A 22,076-nucleotide genomic window follows, 5' to 3' on the forward strand; every position below is an offset into this window, starting at 1 on the left:
TCTATAAATGTCACTGTTTAATACAATTTAAAATCATACACAGGTTACACTACTCAAAGGAAAAATGACATTAAATATTTCCTCTCCTGTGTGTGAAACATGTGAAACAGGAGTAGGTCATTTACTCCACAGCTACGCCCTTTGTCACAAAACACAAGGTTACTGGAGGGATGTCTTTCCATTCTTGTCACTTGTGCTGAAGGTTCAGATAGAACCTGACCCAATTTTAATAATTCTGGGGTTATCCAGAGAAGTCCAAAAACTAAAAAAGGCACCTCCTAGCATATGGACTTATCACTGCAAAGAAACTTGTCCCAACATTGAAACTTTGGCTCACGGAACCAGCGGAAACTCTTCAATTAGAAAGAATATGTTTTATTATTCAGGGAAAACCCCGGATTCCTCTTCTGGCAGGTGGGACCTGTTGGTAGTGCAGTCCTGATGGGGATCGGGTAGGGAGGAGGGTTAGGTGGGTTTTTGTTTGATATTTCTATGTGTTTCTGTTTTATTATTGAGGTGAGACCCTAGACAGGAGAAGCTCTGAATATGACTATTACTCCTTAAAACTAAACTAACGAACTAAAATATTATCACCTTCATGATGAGGATTTCTGGCCGGACTGTTGTGTTTGACTGACTTAGTTTTAGTTAGGTGTTCCTAATAAACTAGTAACCGAGTGTACAGTATAACATTAACATTCCTCTGTCAACCCAAAACAAGTGACCATCGCTTTAAAAAAACATTTGAGGGTTTGAGTTACTGTGAAAATGGAATATTTATCTGTTATGTGTTTATTGTCTCCAGAGCATCTATTTGTCCCATGATCGGGATCACTCAGGTGTGATCAGCTCTGACGAGCTTCCAGCCGCCTTCAAGTCTGCAGGTGAGAAACTGCTCTGTGAGTCATGTGTGCAGTCTGAGCAGAGCAAGTTTCACACTAATTCTGTTTGTGTGTGTGTGTGTGTGTGTGTGTGTGTGTGTGGGCAGGTTTCCCTCTGAATGATCAGCTTTTCCAGCTGATTATCCGTCGCTATAGTGATGAGCATGGCAACATGGACTTCGACAATTTCATTGGCTGCCTGGTGCGCCTGGACGCCATGTGCAGTGAGTCTCTCTCCCTCACCTTTCTCACCTTCTCCCCTCTCTGACTTTAGATGTTTTTGGAGTCTGTTTCAGAGACACTCATATTTACAGAATGAGAAGATTTTCTTTTGATGTTTTTAACCACGTGAACAGCTGATTTTTTCTTTTGTTCCAAATAAAACCATAATATCACATATTTTCCAGTTTCTGCTGCTCACACTGAGTAAAAATGTATGTTTTCATAGGTGCATGATGTATTTTACATGCATCATTTTATACACATTTTATACAAACTTCAGTCTGACATTTTGTATCTTTTGAACCTCCACAGGAATTTAAAATAAGGTTCTCAGCCTGTTCAGAGTTTTTACATCCTAATTTAATGTTTGTCAATGATGGAGTTCTGTTAAAGTACCTGTGATGTTTCTCTTCATCTCTGTAGATCTCTGTAGATTATCTGAGGCATAATAAATATCATAGCTCCTTCCCCTTCTCTTCTGCATAATTGGATTTTGCACTTTAGCTTTAAAGAGTTATGCTACTCAATTTGCAACAAAATATAAAAATGTTCGTTATATAATATAAAGTAAATAATGGGATCAATCTGTAGAGTGACAACCTTCCATTTAAAATCAAGTTTGTGCTGCTGATCTTTTTAACAGTGGAAACGAGCTTCACTTTAAACAGTGTTCACTTCAATATGAATGTAACTGTATTGAGTCATTGAACATGAAATGATGTGTGTGTGTGTGTGTTCTGCAGGAGCCTTCAAGACCCTGGATAAGGACAACAGCGGCTCCATCGACCTGGACATCAAGGAGGTAAAACACTCTTGACTTCTCTCACTTCTCAGATTGTACACACAGGGAGTGTAAGTCCAAGTAGCTGAGGCACAAAGTTGTGTAAAAGAAAAAAAGAAAAAAGAAATGATAAAATTGGTTATTGCACTTTCCATAATAATGGTAATATAACAAGCAAAAAGTACAGTGTAAACCACTGTATTGTGATCATACTTAAGGCCAATTTCCTTTATAGATACCTGACATTACTACAGACTTTACTACAACAAATTAGTTTCGACTGATCTTCAATTCTAGGACAATATGAACTGTAAACAAAATCACAGTATAAATGACTTTTTCAACCTGAAAAAACAATTTTTATTACTGTATTCCTTTTTTGTTAAAGTGGTAGTTACACCCGCGCCCAGTGAGAAGTGAAGATATGTAGTGAGTCTCTCTCTGTCTCTGTCTGACTCACAGTGGCTTCAGCTGACGATGTACTCATGAAGCGATGGAGGGAAGCTGCTGCTCAACAAAACCTCTTCTGCTTCTCTTCTTTTATTTCTTACCTCACATTCTCTCATTCCACTTCATCACATCTGTGCTCACGGATGTGTTTGAAGCCCATCTGTCTCCATGGTAACGGGACCAAAAATGCCAGCGTAGAGCTTAGACCGAAGTGGAGCCGATGCCGTTGCTGCCGGTCGCACCGTCCTGCTGCCGCCAGGCGGCGGCGCTACAACGTCCCTGTGTCACAGATTTCTATATTTCATGTTTTATGGCAAATTTTTAAAGGTTTTTAAATTTTTATTTGGCTGAAACTGTTTGTAGAACTGACTCTGAATGTTTAACAGAATAAAGCAACACAACTGACACAGCTGGCATTTAAGTGTTGTGGTGGCTAGTTGTGGGTGTAACCCTTTGACGACTGGATTTTTCTGTGTTTGTGCAAGTTGTGTTTCTCTGTGTGGGTTTCCTTTTTCAAACCAGCTCAGCAATGGTGGCTGTTGCTGCTGAAAAGGGAAGAACATCTGATGTATGACTTTCAGTGTGGCAGAAAACAGCTCCCAGGCAACGAGAGGTTAGAACAAACTTCTGACATATACCACTGACTGCTTTTATTTTGTTGTGCTTTTAATCTGACATCGTTATGACAGTGAGTACCAGCTACAGTACAAGGATACTAGTCAAATCAAGTCGACTTTATTTTCCAGAGCACATTTAAACACAGCCTGAGCTGACCACAGTGCTGTACAAAGGACATTAAAATAAAAAAAACAGGTAAAACAAATGTTAAAAATAAGTAAAACATAAAGAAAGCATGGTAAATATACTGTATACAGAAACATGTAAACATACTAAAAACAAGAAAAGAGCAAGGAGCAAATACACAATTACAATATTAACTAGAATGAAAATGAAAGTGGAGTTTGTAGTGAATTTAATGTAGCATTTTCTTTTTTTACATATATTATAATTCCAATATATTGTCATGGACTTTACCTACAATAAATGTCATAAATCAAGAGGCTTTTTAAGTCATATCCCGTGTAAATCTCCTTCCTTTGGGTCTGGAGTCTACACAAGCACAGGCATTTCATTTTGTCCAACCTTTATTAAACCATGAAAACCTCACTGAGCCTTTCCACAGAAAGGTGCAGACAAACAACATGAGGCAGACAAGACAAAACATTTCACTAAATCAGAATGGAATGCGTATATAAAATAAAGAATAAGAGCTGCTCATACAGTTAAGATTTTGGACAGGTCATCAGTTTGTCACAGGCTGAAGTGAAGCCACACACACACACACACACACGCACACAAAGGTAATTTGCGATTTCTACTTGCGGTGAGTGTCTGTGTTGAAGGTTGGGAGGGCTGGTCTGGGGCCATGCGGTGAGACCCACCTCAGGATGAGTTGGCCTCCTCTCACTGGGCCTTTTTGCGTTGTTCTGGTTTAACTTTAGAGCCTAATGTGGCTCGGTCCATTGTTCCCAGCCTGGGGGTCAGGACCAAGACAAACCACAACATTTTCCAGATCATTTCCAGATGTTTTTCCAGATCATTTCAGGCATCAAAAATGATTAAAATAAAGCAAAGAAAAAAACCAGTAGACACATGATCATCCCATCATTAAGGCGTTACCACCTGCTGGTTATTCCTGGGTCTCAGCTGGTGACTAGAGGTGACCAGGCCTTTGTTGTTTGAGCCACCAAACTGTGGAACATTTTTCTTTCTGCAAAGCAATTTGTAACTTTGTTGAGAAAAGTGCTATATAATTAGAGTTTATTATTATCATTATTATTAACATTATTATGATTATTATTACCAGACAGAACAGCTGGTAAAATACTGATTTAGGGTTGGTTAATTATGGGAAAACCTCCTGGTTCAGTTAAAATGTTCAAACTTTTCTCTGTTTGTGCATATAGTAATGAAAATTAGCAGTAGTATAAATTAATGTGACTCAGGTCAAACCAGTTTTTGGATTATATCTGCATAAATTTGTATTATATGTAAAAAAAAATCTCATTCCAGTAAAGAAGATTAAACGTGTGTAGATATGGTATTTAAGTTTTTATTACATTCTGTTTTTATAGATCATACTGTGATTGTTTACACAGGAATATCCTTTTAATATCTCAAAAGAAAGCAGGGGTGTAGCACAAAACTCTGGGCCCTGTACCAAATCAGTCTCTGTGGGTTCCCTTCCTCTGTTGATTTAGAGGCCGGCCTGGCTCTGTATGAGAGGGCCTCCTCAGCAAGGATAAACTGGGGGAAGAGTGGAGCTTGTCTGGCGGGGCGGTGGAGTTCAAGATGCCCTCCTGGTCTTCCTGGGAGCCTTAGCTGGGGAACAAGAGGAGTAAAGGTTTCAGGTGTTCATGAAGGCAGCTAGGACACAGAAAGACAGAATTGGGAGGCTGCGGGCGGCGGTACTGTATCTCCCTGTGGCAGAGGGAGGGCAGGGCCTTATAGATATCAGATCCAGGATGGCAGCCTTCAGACTGCAGGCGGCTCAGAGGTTGCTGTACGGCTGTGCTCTCTGCTGGTCGGCTACCGCCCAGCTCATCCTCAGCCAGGCCGGGCGACTTGGCCTGGATAGACAACTGTTCTTGCTGGACTCGCAGTGTGACCCGTCTGGACTCACGGCATTCTACAGGTCAGCGACTTCACATCACCCGACCTCCTGACCCCAGGCCTGGAATGTGGCTGTTTGAGGAGCCGCTGTTTAAAAAACAGCTTGTTGTCTAATGGCGTGATCTCTTCAGCCACTGAGAGAACTGGTTTTGTTGAGGCTGGGGTCGTCAAGCTGGGTAATCTAATGAGGATGTCGTTGGACACAATGACTGAGGTGACCAACATCAGGTCGTCCCGAGTGCTGTAGAGGTTTGTAGACGAGGTGGGGCAGTTTCTGTCTGCTCCAATGAGGGGTTTTGTTCGGGACTGGGCGCTGGCTGAACAGTGGAGTGACGACCACGAGTACGTGTTCCCCTCACTCATCATCAATCATCAAATTCATCTCCTGTGGGAAGAAGCAGCTGTACTACAGTTGTGTAAAGGTCCTGAACCTCGGCTCTCTAGCAGGACTCAGGGAGTCCAAATGGACTGAGGTGTTTGACCAGACTCTTCCCCTAAAGGCTGCTGGCGGCTCCTGTACAAGCCTCCTGTTGAAAAACAGATGGCTGATCGTAAACAGAGCTATAGCTACAAACAGATACAGAGCTCACCTGGACCCCAGCACTGGGGAGGACTTGCAGGCAGACAGAAACTAGAACATCTTGTGGTTTCCTGTCCTCCTTTCTATTTAGGCTGCTGCACAGGTGGGTGGAGGCTTTAGGAGAGGTTTTTACTGTTTCACTTTTTTGTTTTTGGGCCAAGGTACACTGTTAAAGAAAGACAGGCACTGGTTCTTATCAATTTCTTGTTAGCAACTGCTAAGCTAGCAATCTGGAAAAGCCGTAAGAACCAGTTGTCAGGTGTGGGCTGGACGGAGCCGGTGCTGTGTCTGAAGGTTCTGGTTTCAGCTCGGCTCAGAATAGATCACTCTCTTTACAGCGCAAATTCGCACTCCAGCATTAGCAGTCACTCAACTGCAGTTTATATTTTGGGGAATCTGTGCAAGGGTGGACTAAACCATTTTGCGCTTTCTGTAAGGGGTGACAGTGAGCCTCCACTATTTTTTATATATACAAAGTTCAGTCACTCAAACGTTTTATTCAGCCAATTTAAAGTTACTTACAACATTAATTACTTAGGAATAAAAAATTGCAAACAAAAAAATACTTTTCATCCCAGGCTTTGTGAGGGCCCCCATTGGGCCCCTGGGTTGTCAGTCCCACCCTTACCCCCTACTGAGACGCCCCTGAAGGAAAGTAACATTGTGGTTTTGGAGCGAACGTTTGGTTTTAAATCTGACATGTAGTTGTGGTGTGTTCGGTGAGGGGCGGGGCCGGTGTGGAGGAGAGGGGCGGTGCAAAGATGCTGAGGAGGGATAACGGTGGAAGCAACAGGCAACAGCCGCAAATCTGGACAAAAAACCCGCAGAGAATCAAGAGAAGAGCTGATGAAAGGTAGGAGGGATGATTTCTGATGATTATCTACGAACGTCTGATCAGACTTTAGTCATATAAAGGAAATAAACGCAGATATCTTGAAAGAAACTGTTCGTTGCTTCTCAGTTCACTTCAACTCGGTGCAAGTTGATAATAAGAGAACAAGCCTTGTAGTTACGTGACATTTAAAAGAAGCAGAAATAATATAAAAATAATTCAAAGATTTAAACAGGAGGAGAAAAGACTTTGAACTAAACTAACATTAAATAAGGACAAGTATATATGAGCAGGTGTAAACCCTGCAGATATTAGCTACAACTGTTTACAAGATTGGTCCAATGAGCAACCATCATAAATGAATTAACCTGTAAAATATGATGTGAAAGCTGCACATTGTTTGTTTGTGTGTGTGTGTGTGTCTGTAGTTTCTCTTCAGTCGGCAGTGAGTGTGTTACACAGATGGACAGGTCTGTCCTTCACTTGCTCCTGACATGGCTTTTAAAGATCAGTCCCACCTGGTTCTTCATCATGTATCATCAGTCATCATCTGTTATCTTCTTTTAATTCAGTACCTGCAAATTTGAAACAAACAAAAGCACTTAATGGAGTGATTCCCTCTGGATGTTAATAAAACATGATATTTGATAAGTGATAAGTGTGAAATCTAATGTCAATGTGCCTTGTAATTGTAAGTCAACACTATAGATTGTAGGGAAAATGGACAGAGCATTTGTGATGTCAGCACAGTGGTCTGATGGGACATGTCGAAGGTTGGACGGCCGAGTGTTTAAGGCTCCCCGCAGATGATGAGCAGTGAGCTGGTGAGGCTGTAAGGTGTGGCCCGGAGCAGAGCAGAGGTAAAGTGTAGGTAGTATAGGTTTACGTCACAATGTGCACCAGGTGGCAGGAAGGCTTCATTGTTTACTATCCGCCCCGTCTGACTGTTGACTCTGTGAAAAGCTCTTCCTGCTGTGATTTTTTTTTTTTTTTTACATGTTTGGGAGCAAGATGAACTTTTTATCCAGCACAGGTCACTTTCAGGTCATTGGGTTAGGGTTATTCATTAATAATTCATCAGTTTATGGCAGATGGATTATTAACTACCTATGGGTTTTATCAGTTTATGGCACAAAGAACCTACAGATTGTTTAGTTGCAGGTTCCTCGTCTGTTCTGTGTGATTCTGGTTTGTTTTAACGAACATCAAAACTCTTTCTTCTTTTCTTTTCTGTCTCTCCCCTCGATCCTCTTCTTTATTCCAGCAGGTGGTAATTAGTGGTTAGGCCTAATTATGATGCTCCAGCCTGATAACAAAATGCCTGACAAGAAAAGCACCGTGTGTTTGGAGGAGCTACAGTCGAGAGGAGCAGTGTTTTTATGATATTGTGTGGACCCGACACCTGGTTGGACACTGACATTGGGGTCCTCTGATCATCTAATTAGAGAGGGGAGTGTAATTGTAAAGGAGAGCAGAGATTCATCTTATATACAGTGTTGGTTGTGCAGTTTTGACAACAGCTAGCTGTGTCTCCATCATGCTGATGTTACCAAGTCTTTATCAAACAGACTAAAAAACTAGCTGTACAGGCTTGTTGTGGAAAATCTGGAATTCATTAATGCAGCATTGCAGTCATACAGATTTAAAAAGACCTACATCATCTCAGAAGAATTATTATTTAGCAAAAGAATAGGACTGAACAGTTAATCGAAATCGCAATCGCAATATGACCATGGGCAATATCCAGATCATATTCTCCAGACATAAAGGAACATCTTTGTTTGGTACAAGACCAACAAAAATCACATCATCATCAGAATAATGAATTGGTCATCATATAAACTCAGTATCTGACTCAGTCCTCTTCAGAACCAACCAGATACCAACTGAAATTCCCAAATCAAAGTCAACTATGGTTGTCTGCCTCCTCCACTGCTTCGTGAAGTCTTGAGTAATGTCTAAAAAGCATTTTATATGACCACCTTGATCTTTGACCTTTGACCTTTGACCACCAAAATCTAATCAGTTTGTCCTTGAGTCCAAGTGAATGTGTGCCATGTGCCAAATTTGAAGACGGACGGACGGACAACCCAATCTGGATTATTTAAGTCAAACTTAAAAACTATAAAAGTTCTAAACTGCTCTCACCAACTATGGAAACAATGTGATTAAAACCAAGAACTCACAGATTCATCATTTTTCTTGTAATCAACTGACATGCTAATATTTAACATTTGGTCGAGTATCTAAAAATGTTGCTCTCCCAAACCAACAGAGCTTTGCTTTCTAACAGGTGAAACTATCTTCCAGACTTCCTGTGCTGTTTTACCAGCTTCAAGAGTTCTTTGAAAATAGACGGGAACTTGAAAATAGGCTGAATTCAGGAAGGAACTTTGGAAATAAGTGGAACCAGATTAGCTGATATTTGTTTTTTCAACCTTAAAGGAAACATGTTGAGCCTTACTGCTCAAACTGAGTGAAGACGGACGGACTGAGATATTCAGAAATGATTGAAGAGGACAGTTTCAGGTCAGTTGTATTGGCTGACTGACTAACTACCCTTCATGTCTGGTGTAAATGGTTGGTTGTCCGGACAACCAGCACCTGAAAGCCTCCAATTACTGACATGGTTTCTCTGGACTTACTGTTGCACTGCAGCTATGATTAAAACAAGCGTGTGTGAGTTCAAACACAGCTGAGTTATGAGAGACAGTGAGAGCTACATTATACAACTGATGCTGGAATCAGCTGGACAGGTCTACACAGAACAAACGCTGGACGCTGGTACACCTGGCCAATAGACTGCACCTGCTGTTTGTTTTTAGAAGGCAGGTCTCTCTAGAAAGCAGCATTGCTACTTGAATTGAACTGTTTGAATGTTGAAGTGAAGCATGTCTGTTTGTCTGTCACAGACTGTGTCTCTGGTCAATTGTGTTGTCAGTCATTATAAATAATCATGGTGTCCCTCTGCTCTCCAGCTGCCAAAACCACCTGATGCTGCAGCCTAATCTGGTCGCCTGGGACTAAGCACACATACACACATACATATATACATACACACACACACATATATATATATATATATATATATATATATATATAGAGAGAGATATATCTATATATATCTATATATGTATATATGTATGTATGTATATATATATATATAGATATATATATAGTATATATACACACAAACACACACACAACCAGCATGGCATCAGACCCGCCCATCCTGACAGAGCAGGAGGAGCTGCAGAGGAGAGTCAATCAGGTCACAGATGAGGTAAGTGAAAATCTAAATGGCTTCATTATTATAGCTGTAAATAATTGCTTTATCATTTATTAGAGGGGTTTACCCTCTAAGGAAAGTTATGTTAGAGTCAGATAAGCACTGACTGTAAAACGTGTTGGTGGTAGATATCACTGACCAAAGTAACCAGACAAAGCCACAAGTTTTACTTCCCTCACATTGTTCTGGAAATACTCAATATGAATTTTCTTATGTTTGAGGAATATTAAATGGGAGTATTAAAAGGAAATAAATGACTATTAAATGAGAATATTAAATTGGAATGAATGAGAATATAAAACGAGAATACGTGAGAATATTAAATGAGAATAAATGAGAATATTCCCTGAGAATGAATGAGAATAGTAAATAAGAGTAAAGTATTCGTGGATCAACTTTTAACAAATCAGAGCTGATCATTTCAAATCCTAAACACAGTTGTCATCATCATGTAAAGTAGTTTTCGGAATTGTTTGCTTCCTGCTACCAGATGTAATTTCTTAGACCTCCTCACTGAACAAGAAACTACTGAGATTCAGGGTTGGTGTTTACCAGATGACTGTACAGCAAATTTGATTGTTCCACATGAGGTTTCCTGATAGTGATCAGATCAAGATGGAGCCATGTCTTTGCCCTCAGTCAAGTAATACAAAATGCCAAACCAAACTGGTATTAGGCCTCTCCACTGGCTTCAGGTACACCAACACTTGGCTGACAAGACCTGTTCTCAATAGTTTCATTCAGTTTGACCAATAGTCCAAAACACAAAGATATTCAGTTTTCAAAAATATAAAACAGAGTAAAACACCTACTTGATAAATTACTTAAATTGATACAGAAGATCTAATTCCACAGTCTTAGTCATCAAGCCACAGTTAGCATCTGAGAGCTTTTGACATTAGCAGTGCTCAGCACCAATATTATACCTGTAAAGCTATCAATGAAAGATTTTACTCTTTGTTACTTTGTTAGGGAAAAATGATACTCTCCAGTAGTTTGGCCTTTCTGAGGGTTTATACTTGTTTTTTTAAAGGAAAGCCAGTGTTTTTTTCTGGTTTTTAAATTCAGGTAATTAAAGGTAGTTTGTAGAGGCTCCAGTTCCAGTGACCTCAGGACCAGGCCATAAAAATAAGAGTTAATAACAAAAAACAAGACTAGGTCAAAACCTAATATATATCTGGACTCCTTATGATCAAACACTGATTTTATAACTGTGATGTCGTCTGACAAAATCACCAAACACATAAATTAAAGACAAAGACTGAGCTGTGATTTCAGCTGTATTTACTGTAACATGATCACTCAGAGAGAAAGTTAGAAGAGACAGACCATTGTTCTTATTTAGTCTCTGACACAGAGCACAGCCTCCGTCTGGATCCACAATAATTTAGTCTTTATTTACTTCAACTCCAGAACGCAACAGATCTTTATGTGTCACTCCCTCTGTTTGATATGTAGAGTTGATCAGAGCTGTATTTTAGTACAAATCCTTGTTTTCTGTCTCTCCCGTCTGGTGTGTTAAAGTTGCTGCATTACATGTTTAAACAAACTCAAGACTCCCTGTAACTGTTTCAAATGAAAAGCTCTCTAGCGTTTAGGTAGAAAACCCTTTAATTCTTCACAGGGCTTTAATTGCTGTGCTACAGTAAGCGTATTGTCTAATTTCCTGTGTTTCTGTTGTTTTCATGCTATTCAGATCTGCTAGCTTCTTTAGCAGTTACCGATGACTTCTCTCTCTCCTGCTCTCTCTGCTCGATGTGTCTTATATTTAGTTATTCTTCTGCCTCCTTTAGTAATAATGATACATGTAATAAAAGTAGTTTGTTTTCTGTAATGGAGGCGAGGCTTAGTGTATTGGAAGCGCTCCTCCTCTTCCCTGCAGTTCCCGAGCAGCCGGTAAACCAGAGCGGCTCAGTAGACTGCCTGAAAACAAGACGTGCAGCCCTAAGAACCTGGTCAGCATCCAAACATGGTCCAGTCCTGAACCAGGTTTATACCAAGGCTTTCAAAATAAGTTTCTAGATCTAGAGACAATGAGCTAAGATGGCAACATTGCAGCTGTAAACAACCCACCAATAGAACCTGTTTATACCAGAAACTCAGTGATTAGGCCCTCGACTGACCAGTGGTGGAAATATGATCAGTCAGCCAGTCAGTCAGTCATGTTTATAGGGCTGGCCCTGTTGTTGTGGTCCAGCCAAGAATCTATGATGTTCCCTCTTCCAACAAACCTTTAGAGCTGCTGAAGAAAGTGTAAACTCTTTCAGTACAGTATGGTTAGCAATAAAACACTAACAGACAACAGCACTGAAATACATGTATTCCTCATAGGGGCAGTTTTCAGGTTTGACCTGGGTGAATACAGAGTGCAACATTCACCATCCTTTCACCAGCGCTTCTCCAGGAAGCAGCAAAACTGTGTGTGTGCAGGACAAAGAAACGTCAGGGGAATGTCTTGGCCGAAACAAAAGATTCAAAATAATCAAGCTGACAAGCAGAGGGTGACAAACATCACAAACATGAGAGGCAGGATCAGTATTACTGAGGTGTCACAGAGTCATGTGCCTGAGGGGAGGGTCCCTTTAAGGGCACCTGGCTTACCTGGTTGCCATGGAGACAACCGGTCTCCCAAGAGAATAATCAGGCATGGATGAGCTCATGCGGGGTGGTGCTAAACACACACACAAACACACACTCCCCGGAGTTTAAAGGCTACTACAGGTCAAAGCAATTTGTGACCTCATCATCCCCTCAGTGGGGAAGTCCATGGGAATTGATATGATATTTACACAACACTTGTGCGCACGACACACACACACACACACACACACACACACACACACACACACACACACACACACACACACACAGAATTTCGTGTGTGACTGACAGTACAGTGTAAACATGTCATCATGTTTGCTGTGTGCTGGCTTTAAAGGGAAAACAGCAGTTCAATCAGTGTATTTTTGACTATAAACCTATAAATGATAAACAAGAGTTTGATATAAAATCAATATATAAATCTTTTGTGCATTACTGAGTCTTTATGAGCATGAATGATGTAAACAAATGGTGTAAACAGCATCAGCAAACACCAAAGATTTTGGAAAAGAAATGCTCTATTCTGTGTTTTGATTAAACATTTTGGAAAACATGATATTGTGCTCAGTTTAAAGAGCAGTTATTTCTCCCCAGGGGAAATTACTTGAAAGAAATACTTATTCACTAGTCATTTTAAACTTTAATCTCCATACATATATAATTCTGAGCTTGCATTTTGACTAGTTGCCCATTTTAACATGTTCAGCTGACCTGCTACACACTGACTCAAATACTCTATAGGCTGCACTAGCATAGCATCTTATGGAAATTACTTCATTATAAGTGTAACATTTCAACACTGTCTTTTTTTTTTTAACCTACAATTAGTGCTAAATTAAATACTTATTTCCAGGACAAGTCAAAGGACATTCACAGAATAGGTCAAATAACAATGTTACCCATTTTTAGGTTTGCAAAAGTGTCATACTAAGTTATAGAAGGTCACAGAGATGACATTGAATTTGTGGCAACTATAGAGCTAAACTATTGTTTGGAACTCTTCATTTCAGTATCTGTTGAATTGAATTTCAATATACAGTATTTGAAATTGGCCTTTTTGTGTCTTTCAGTCTCTGGATAGCACAAGGCGGATGATGCAGCTTGTTGAGGAGGTACACACACACACACACACACACACACACACACACACACATATATATACAGTATATGTCCTACAGAGCCTGAAACGACAAATGAGAGATATAAAAAGTGTAAGAGAGTCAGTGGGCGAACAAACGTAATCATGAAGTTCATTATCATGTTAGTGTCATCATCTCGACATTAGCCTCCTCCAGTGTTGTTTCCACTGGAGGAAATGGCCAAATAGATCTCATTAAATGACTTTAAGCGAGACAGATGCTGGGACGTGATGAACTTAAAGTGATTTGGGGTTTTGACATGTTGAAAACAATGTGTGTGAGAACAGAGTCAGACGCAGGGAGAGGCTACATACTGCTCAGACAGTCTGTATGTACTGTATGTTAGCTGACTAGTAAATCCCAATATTAAAAATGGCTTCATTTTACTTTTTTTTACTTCATTTTTTAATTTTACTGACAAACATTCAACAAAGCACATCATTAGTATTTATATTGTCTGTTATGTGGGTAGCCATTGGTGTCAGTTTATTTATGCAAAAATCGATTTGAGATTGTAAGTATTGTCATGTGGCAACATCGAAGTGAGCAGGAAGTGTGGGCGTTGTCCGCCAAGGATTTACAATAGTCAACACATGACAATTATATATTATCTATCTGCAGCAACTTGAAAACAATATGGCTCCCCAGAAGGAGGGAAATTATGCATCATGATGATCATAATGTGTTTTTATATGCTCCATCCTCCAGAGTAAAGAGGCCGGGATCATATCTTTGGTTATGCTGGATGAACAAGGAGGTAATCGGTTCTACTTCATCAGTGTTTAAATTCTCATGTATATATGTAATAAAGTAATGTTTGTTTTTCAAGAAGCAAGGTGGAGAGTTCCAATAATGCCTCAGTTACTTAAAGATATTTGTTTATTGAGTAACTGAGAGGTAGAGGAGAAGACTGGCATTACTTTGATTTCTCAATACAGTTCCTGTAGCTTTGTGACATGTCTAACAGAAAGACAAATGTGCTGGCCTACATCAAAAAACAACCTGTCCTATTTACACATTAAGTTGACTACACAGAATGGGGGATTTTCACATTCATTACTACCAGATGAAATAAAACCCCTTTTCCACAGGTCAAAAACCCGCTAATACCCGCTATCATTGGGCTTTTGTCGGCAATGGAAAAGGGTAGGCTACAGTCAGGTTTTCCTGCATTTAAAAAACCTGCTTATACCTGATCATTTCTGTGGGACAAGGGTATAACTTGGGCTCTCACCATCTTTCCAGTGAGTCGATTAGTCAAGGTTTACAGAACTGGTAACTGATAAGACCCGGAAGCTGTTGTATGAAACCATGAAGATATGTTTGTGGCCGACTCAAGGCCCTCTAAGATTTGAGCTATGATTTTTGGGGGTTGTCAGCGTGGTCTGTACATGTCGGTCCTTATGCTCTTGACCAATCAGAACACTCAGCTGAAACCCTCTGTTTGTTCACTGTTCTGTCTCTACTGTTGTTACAACACCATAAAACCCACCACCATAAAACTCCTGTTCCTAACAGAGCAGTTGGAGCGTATTGAGGAGGGCATGGACTCCATCAACAGGGACATGAGGGAGGCAGAGAAGAATCTGACAGACATGGCCCAGTGCTGTGGTCTGTGTGCCTGGCCGATCAGGAAGTAGGTCTGGTGTCCGGGATACACACCATCATCCAGCTGGTGGCTTAAGAAACCCGTCCTTGTGCCCAGTTCCATTTAATGAGCTTAAAATAAGGTATTTAAATACCACGATAATAATAACAATTTAACTAACTAACACTGACAAAATAAGGCATTTTGATGACACCAGGTTAAAACACAAACTTCAACTCTTGCCATCAAAGTGGTTGGCCTCAGACTGTCAACTTTAAAGCCTCTCAGTGACCTGAGGACTTCAGTTACTTGCCAAACCATCTTTGACAAAAATGTTTTCCTCTGTCGTCTTTACTGCACAGCTTTTTCGATCAATCCTGGAGGTTTATGTACAAAGATCAGTGTTTCTCAGACTGTTTCAGATCAAGAACTAAACCGCTGAAATAAACCAAGTATCAACAAGTATCCAGCCGACGGGAAGTCAAACCAGGGATTCCCTACTCATGTATATCGTGGCAATGTGACATGTGCCCATTATCAGCGCCTCACACACAGCGTGGCGGCAGGCGGTGTATTTATGTAGCATCAAAATGATCACACACATATGAACACTGCATCAAACGCACTACCAATCGCAGTCTTGGTGACTACATTACTAGTAAAAGTTGTAAGTTTACAACAAGTTCACTAGTAAAATGGAATAAAATAGAATAATATAAGAAAATAGTATAATTGTCATTGTACAAAAAATGTATAATTAAATTCTGAGAACGACTCCTGATCAGTACAAACAGTAACAACACACAAGGTCACAAAAGAATATTGCACATAAAAGACTATTTTGCTTAGAATATAATAAATACTTCAAAGAAAAGTGCTTTGAGTAGCTGTTATTTATAGTGAAGATTAAAATGATGATGATGATGATTAAAGTAGGTCAGCAGATGACAGCTGTGAGTGCACATTTGTGGAGCTCGGAGTAAAACTCCTGCTGTGTTTGTTGTGTTGGAGGTTTCATTTGTTTTTGTTTTTTTCAATAAAGTCAGTGGAAAGTGACAATACAACAAAGAAGAAGAAATTCTAAGCATAAATATATATGCCAATATATGCACATAAAAATAAAAAGTCATGTTTGAAAATATATTATTCTTCCTCAGATTCAACAGTCTTTCAAACATTGCACGCCTCATACCAATTCAACCAGAAACATAATGGAACTGGGTATCAAGGCCAGACTGCAAGCCGCCAACATATTAGCTCTCAGTTTGGCTCAGCTCAGCTCAGCTCAGCTCAGTTTGGATCCGTTTGCTCCAGTTCCTCACAGCATTACTTTGTTTAAAGTGACGTTATTTATGGTTTGCGGCTGAACTGAGTCAGTTTTTTAGTTGAGTTTGTTCGGTTGCTGGTGGCTGGTTTTTCAGTTCAGCTCGAGGGCTTTTGGGAAATAGTTGGTGATTTTTTTTTTTCTTTTTTGGATTTTGTTTTGCCTTCCTCCTCCACTCCCATCTACCGTCCTCTCTCTCCATTCTTTGTGTCGTCTTTCCTCCTCCTCCTCTTTTGTTTATCCTTTTCCCTGCTGGTTCTCCTATCATCCCTTTTACCTCCTTGCCATCTTCCTCCTCTTCCTCCTATCATCCTTATACATCCTCTTCTTCCTCTGTCCCACCTCCTTTTTCTATCATTTCGCCTTTCTGCCTTGCCCTTCCTCTCCTTCTTATGTCCTACCTCTCTTCCTGCCTACTTCTCCATCTTCCTCGCATCTTTTCCCTCCTCCATCCTCCTCCTCCCATAGAGCAGTTGGAGCGTATAGAGGAGGGCTTGGATCAGATCAACTCTGATATGAAGGAGGCCGAAAAAAACCTGACTGACCTGGGCAAGTGCTGTGGCCTCTGCTCCTGTGATAAGTAGGTTGTGGTGGTGGTGGTGGTGGTGGTGTGTGTGTGTGTGTGTGTGTGTGTGTGTGTGTGTGTGTGTGTTTATTTGGCTGGTACACATAATTCTTAGGTAAGTATATGTTGAACACCAGAGGATTCCTTCTGTTGAAATAGTGACTTAGAATGAAAACATAGATCAAGCTAAAACTGATGCAGGAGACGTTGTGACGTTCTACTGAGTTTGTGTTGTGACTGTTTCAGTGTTGATTCCACCTAAAGCTCATTTTGGAGGCTGCAGTTAGTGCTGCTGTTGAATTGTACTGCATTATGTGGACAGTTGTTTCTGTTATTTTCATCACCATCATCATCATCATCAACCTTTATTTTGGTGACCCTCATTTTCAATGATGACGAGATTACAAAAGCAGAAAGGAAACAAAGCAAACAATGACAATACAAAATCAGTTCCTGATCAGAACAATTACATTCAGAAACATTACAATTCAAAAAGAAATGTTAAAGCGTCTCTCTAGACTGCCCCAATGTTTTCGGGGGGTCGATATTTAAAGTGTCTGGAGCACAAAATCTAAAAGCAGTCTTTCCAAGCTCAGGGTTCACCAGAGGAACATGCAGAGTGATCCAGTGCTGAGATCTGTTAGTGGTGTGAGGTAAGGTAAGGAAGGTAAGGCTAGTGATGTTCTCTGCACATATCAATGAGGCTATAGGAGAAATAACAAAAGCTCCTCTCAGTATAATGCAATACAGTTCAACAGCACCACACGCTCCATCCTCCTAAACACGCTGTCATACAGTTTGAAAACAAAGACTGAACGTTCTAACCTTCATGATGGAGGATTTACTGCACGACTGTTGGATCTGGCTAGTTTAGTTTTAAGCTGGTGTATGTAACAAATTTCCAACTGAGTGCATTACCATCGTGATGTTTGTTTGATTTGATTTTGTGCACGTGGATCATGCACAATGAGAAACACTTGATTCAATTTGTCAGATCTTCCCTCAAACATCAGTTTTCATACTTTGTTCGTCCGTTGCTGCAGCTTTCTTTTGTTGCCCGCTTGCTTTGCTGTCATAAGGATTTTCCGCTGTTTAGATATCATCTTACACCGTGTTTCTCCTCTGTACTGTATAAATGGACCACTGCTATACTCATACTGGACAGGGGCCATACATGCATTACCTAACAGACGCTTTACACTGGCTAGACAAACCTGTATTCCAGTTACAATACATATAATGTACCCAAGGCTGCAGGACCAATATGGCTACAGCGGTGGTTCTTGTCCATCACATTAAACACTGAACTCAATATAAAATGACACTCATAAGGTCATTCTCTCTCTCTCTGTCAGACTCAAGGCCTTTGAGAAGAGCGGGGCGTACAAGGCAGTTTGGGGTGGAGCCTCTGGTCAGGACGGCGTCGTGTCCAATCAGCCGCCGTTGTCGCGAGTCGTGGATGAGAGGGAGCAAATGATCATGAGTGGAGGATACATACGGAGGTAGAGAGAGAGTAATGAAGTGTGTTATTGTAGGCAGCCGGGTGTTAAGAGAGGCATCTGCATGGTGAGTGAGTGTTTGCTCTTCTTTAGAGCAGACTGACATGTAATACTACCAGTCATCAGTTACACAGGCAGCTGGCCAAACACAGGACATTTATCATAAACACACACACAAGAACCTGACTGTAGTTTCAGCTGGAACCTCACATCTTTAAAATAGGAGTTGGCTGTGGTGACGATGATTGTCCCGCTTTCATTCCGCTCCGTCACAGGGTGACTAACGACGCCCGTGAGGACGAGATGGAGGAGAACCTGGCTCATGTCGGCAGCATTGTTGGAAATCTGAGGAGCATGGCTCTGGACATGGGCAACGAGATCGACATGCACAACGCCCAGATCACTCGTATCCGGGGCGAGGTACTGCTCTCGATACAGCATGTGCCAAATGTCAGCATTTACATAACCATAAGTCAGTGCATGGTGCTGAATGTTAAAAAACAACAAACAAAAACGGCTCCCGCTATATCTGCTTATCCTGCGTGGAGTCAAAGGTCACCAGTCTATCACAGGACTAATATATAGATATACCACCACTCACACTCAAATTCATCTGCTACTACAGGCAATTCACCGGCCCTGTTCAGACCTGGTATTAACATCCGTCTCAGGTGATCCAATCACAAGTGGTCAGCTCTAAGTTCAGGTGTGAACGCACCCAAGACGAATCTGAGACCCGATCACTCAGACCACATTCAGACGTGGTCCGGACCACATGTGGCCAAGTTCTTTTAGCAGTGTGAAGGGAAATGCGTCCCGGGCCACAGTGAAGGACCGACTGCTCTATGAGGAAATGAATCAAACTGCTCATACCTGTTTATTTGCATATAAAGCAGGAAGTGAGACTCCATCACAAGTGGTCAATCGAGACATATTTTAAAGCCAGGTGTGAACTGATGAACTTAGAGCTGACCACTTGTGATCGGATCGCTGAAGACGCATGTTAATGCAGGTCTGAACAGGGCCTCTGTCTCTAGTTCACCTACCTATCAGATGAAACCAGAGCACTAGGTGAAGGCAGATGAATTTGAACCTAGAACCTTCCTTCTTTGACGCGACAGTGCTAAAGACTGAGCATGAACACGCACACAAAAAATCTATTTGTGTACGCAAAACACTGACGTTGGCCTCCCACAAATACAAAGCGAGGTGACTGGCAGTTAAAAAAACCAGTGAGCTGGATTTGATTTACCCCGATGTCTCTTCTGGCCAGGCTTTCAAGTTCCGTCCTGTTGGCTAACATAAGGTTCCTGTGATACACAACAACAACAAAAGATGAAATAGAAGTGTGACAGCACGTCACTGAGAATACCAAACCTTACCAATTATCATTAAATACCATTATAACTTAAAAACGATTAACAGGAATCTGCAACCAGGTACAGGTTTTCATTGAGATGTTTTACAGCACTGCAGTGGTTTGTCATTTCAACACCACAGCTGGGAGCTGAACCATGTCTGCTGCTGGTGGCTTTTTTTAATAAGAGGAAATGTGCAATTGTGTCTGTTGTGATGTGCTGACAAGGAAAAGACAGAAAGAGAGAGAGAGAGAGAGAGATGAAAGCAGATCACGCCGGGGTTAGTGCAGGGCTTGTGGTAAAAGATGCATAAAAACAGAGAGGATAGATCCATTTTTATTCATCAATAGTTTCTTTTTAATAATGTGTTTTTAAATTAATTTGAACCATCCATGACTATGCTATGCAAACATTTCTAACCATTGCTTTATTTTTATGTTTTTGTTCACTGTGGATTGTAATACTTGCACTGTAGGCTTGCACAACCTGCTTTGGGAAGACTATTGATTAGCCATTGCAATAAATCAAAGTAGATTTTGACAGATAGACAGGGAGCTCCAATGGCTCTGTCCTCCACATTCTTATTAACTCATCTCCTGTGTCCTTTGTCGGCCCTCCTCTGTCTGCAGGCGATTCTCAACGTGTCCCGCATCGACGCTGCCAACCAGAAAGCTAACAGTCTCATGAAACGATAGGAAAAGAAAGGAACGCGCTTCCGTTTTTTTTTCTTCTACAAATTCATCCTGCTTTTGCAATTACAACATTCTCGCATGCTGTGCCAATGTGCTGCCGCTGTTATTCTCTGACTGACACAAGTCGCTTTTTAAGTTGTGTTTTCAGGATGAGAACATCATGTAATATTATTGCTGTCATATTCCTTCAGGGACTGTGTCCGTTATTCCCACCGACCTCTGAAATGTTCATTATCTCTTATCTCATGTTGTTGTAGTTTTCCTTTTCCCTGCTATTACTATAATATAATGATAGGGAATCATAGTTTTGCTGTGATACTGGTATCTTTTTGAAATGTGTAATGGAATTATTACAAAAAATCTTTGTGGGGATTTCACGATGAGGCCTTTGTCACTTTATATTTCACGCTCCATATTACCTCTCAAGGTGGCCTCTGGTCACTCAGCAGAGTTAGATCACAGGAAGCTGTAATGATCCCTGTGGAGAAACTGGGTCACTGCAGCAGCAGCAGCAGCACCGTCACCACCAACAGCAGCAGCAGAGAGCAGAATCACACAACACCAAATGTGTCAGTCAAGAAATAATGTCAGGAGGTGAATATGTGGGGAACAGCAGCGAAGAAGAGCGGCTCCGTGGGCCGGGGCGTGCATCTTAAAACCAATCATTTGGCCTTTTTCTTCTTCCCGGGGTAAATAGAGAAGTAAAACTCTTGTGTGTTCAGAATATATGTTCAAATTTTTCATGAGAAAAAATATCAAACACAGCTATCAGTAAGCAGTTTATTTCTCAGTGTCAACATCACTGTGTACCACCCCTCCCCACTTTTCTGTAGTCTGAAATGTTCCAGAGTGGTTGAAACACGTGCGTGATGGTGCCCTCTGCAGGCTCAACCAGGTATTGAGAAGTAGACTGAAACACGCATTTGTCCCCAGAGGAGAAGCTCTGGCGACACCTAGCGAACAAACACGGGACCTGCTCTTCCTGGCCTCTCCATCTTCTTTCTTCTCCATGTTGATATAAAATGGTGGTGAAATGACTATGGATTGCTGTTGATTTTTTTCCCCCCTTTAATCTTGTTCCATCATTTGAGGGGGAATCTGCATCATTCTTTTTGCTGACACTGTCAAGAGGCATATGAATCAACAAGTCTTTGAAATTTTTGTGCTTTTTGTGTCTGAAGTTTTTCATAAGAACCAGTTACATAATTTTTTGGTTTACATTCATTTGCTGCTGTGGCTGTTGGCTCTCTGGGCATACTGTTCACAAGCAACCAGTCGTGTCTTTAACTGTGATCTAGAGTAATGCTGTAATTCAGATCCTATGGTTCATGTGTATTAGTGTTATCATTTGCATATGTTAGTTCAATTAAGCTGGTGACCTTTGCTGACCTAAACAGGCCTTCAGTTCTGACGGCATGTTTCAGACAACTATTAGGATCAGGTGGCACAACACTACTGAGCATGTATACTGGTGTGTTGTGATGAAATGTCAAATATCAACATCATGGAATAAAAAAAGGTGCAGAAATGTATGGCATGCATGACTCCAGATTAATTGATTATGTCGAGAGGGGGGGGGTGTCTGGGTGATTTATCAGCATC

At 40.9% G+C, this 22,076-nt stretch overlaps 2 protein-coding genes and 1 pseudogene across 4 annotated transcripts in view; all 3 read left to right on the forward strand.

Annotated features, from left to right (window-relative positions):
• LOC111647553 (calpain small subunit 1-like) overlaps positions 1-2,788 on the forward strand; it is an 11,082-nt gene extending 8,294 nt beyond the window's left edge. The window contains exons 10-11 of the mRNA XM_023397174.2: positions 1,847-1,905; positions 2,347-2,788. Coding sequence (XP_023252942.1) covers positions 1,847-1,905; positions 2,347-2,373 — 86 coding nt within the window. The 3' untranslated portion in view covers positions 2,374-2,788. The remainder of the gene's footprint in view (positions 1-1,846; positions 1,906-2,346) is intronic.
• A 972-nt stretch (positions 2,789-3,760) lies between these two features.
• LOC147817201 (uncharacterized) lies at positions 3,761-6,312 on the forward strand (annotated as a pseudogene).
• A 61-nt stretch (positions 6,313-6,373) lies between these two features.
• LOC111647542 (synaptosomal-associated protein 25) lies at positions 6,374-22,006 on the forward strand. 3 transcript variants are annotated; one of them, XM_023397158.2, is made up of 8 exons: positions 6,374-6,440; positions 9,398-9,702; positions 13,380-13,421; positions 14,157-14,205; positions 14,967-15,084; positions 18,281-18,427; positions 18,700-18,844; positions 20,412-22,006. In XM_023397158.2, exons 2-8 carry the CDS (start codon positions 9,559-9,561, stop codon positions 20,475-20,477), a joined length of 711 nt encoding a protein of 236 aa, XP_023252926.2. In that variant the 5' UTR covers positions 6,374-6,440; positions 9,398-9,558; the 3' UTR covers positions 20,478-22,006. The 3 variants fall into 3 exon arrangements, with proteins under 3 accessions (XP_023252926.2, XP_023252927.2, XP_087027555.1); XM_023397159.2 differs by lacking the exons at positions 6,374-6,440; positions 14,967-15,084 and adding an exon at positions 16,829-16,940 and having other exon boundaries at positions 9,490-9,702; XM_087171429.1 differs by lacking the exons at positions 6,374-6,440; positions 14,967-15,084 and adding an exon at positions 16,834-16,940 and having other exon boundaries at positions 9,493-9,702.
• The last annotated feature ends 70 nt before the right edge of the window (positions 22,007-22,076 follow it).

The sequence above is a fragment of the Seriola lalandi genome, unplaced genomic scaffold, assembly GCF_002814215.2.
Source record: "Seriola lalandi dorsalis isolate HSWRI2012SDOR001 ecotype SW California unplaced genomic scaffold, Sedor1 jcf7180002054998, whole genome shotgun sequence".
Taxonomy (NCBI): Eukaryota; Metazoa; Chordata; class Actinopteri; order Carangiformes; family Carangidae; genus Seriola; species Seriola lalandi.

Excerpts from the sequence above, each read along its gene's own strand:
- LOC111647542 (XM_023397158.2), top strand. The coding sequence starts at position 9,559 with ATGTATGTATGTATATATATATATATAGATATATATATAGTATATATA. Across the intron at positions 9,703-13,379 it reads TCAATCAGGTCACAGATGAG|TCTCTGGATAGCACAAGGCG; the intron begins GTAAGTGAAAAT and ends TGTGTCTTTCAG. Across the intron at positions 15,085-18,280 it reads TGTGCCTGGCCGATCAGGAA|ACTCAAGGCCTTTGAGAAGA; the intron begins GTAGGTCTGGTG and ends TCTCTCTGTCAG.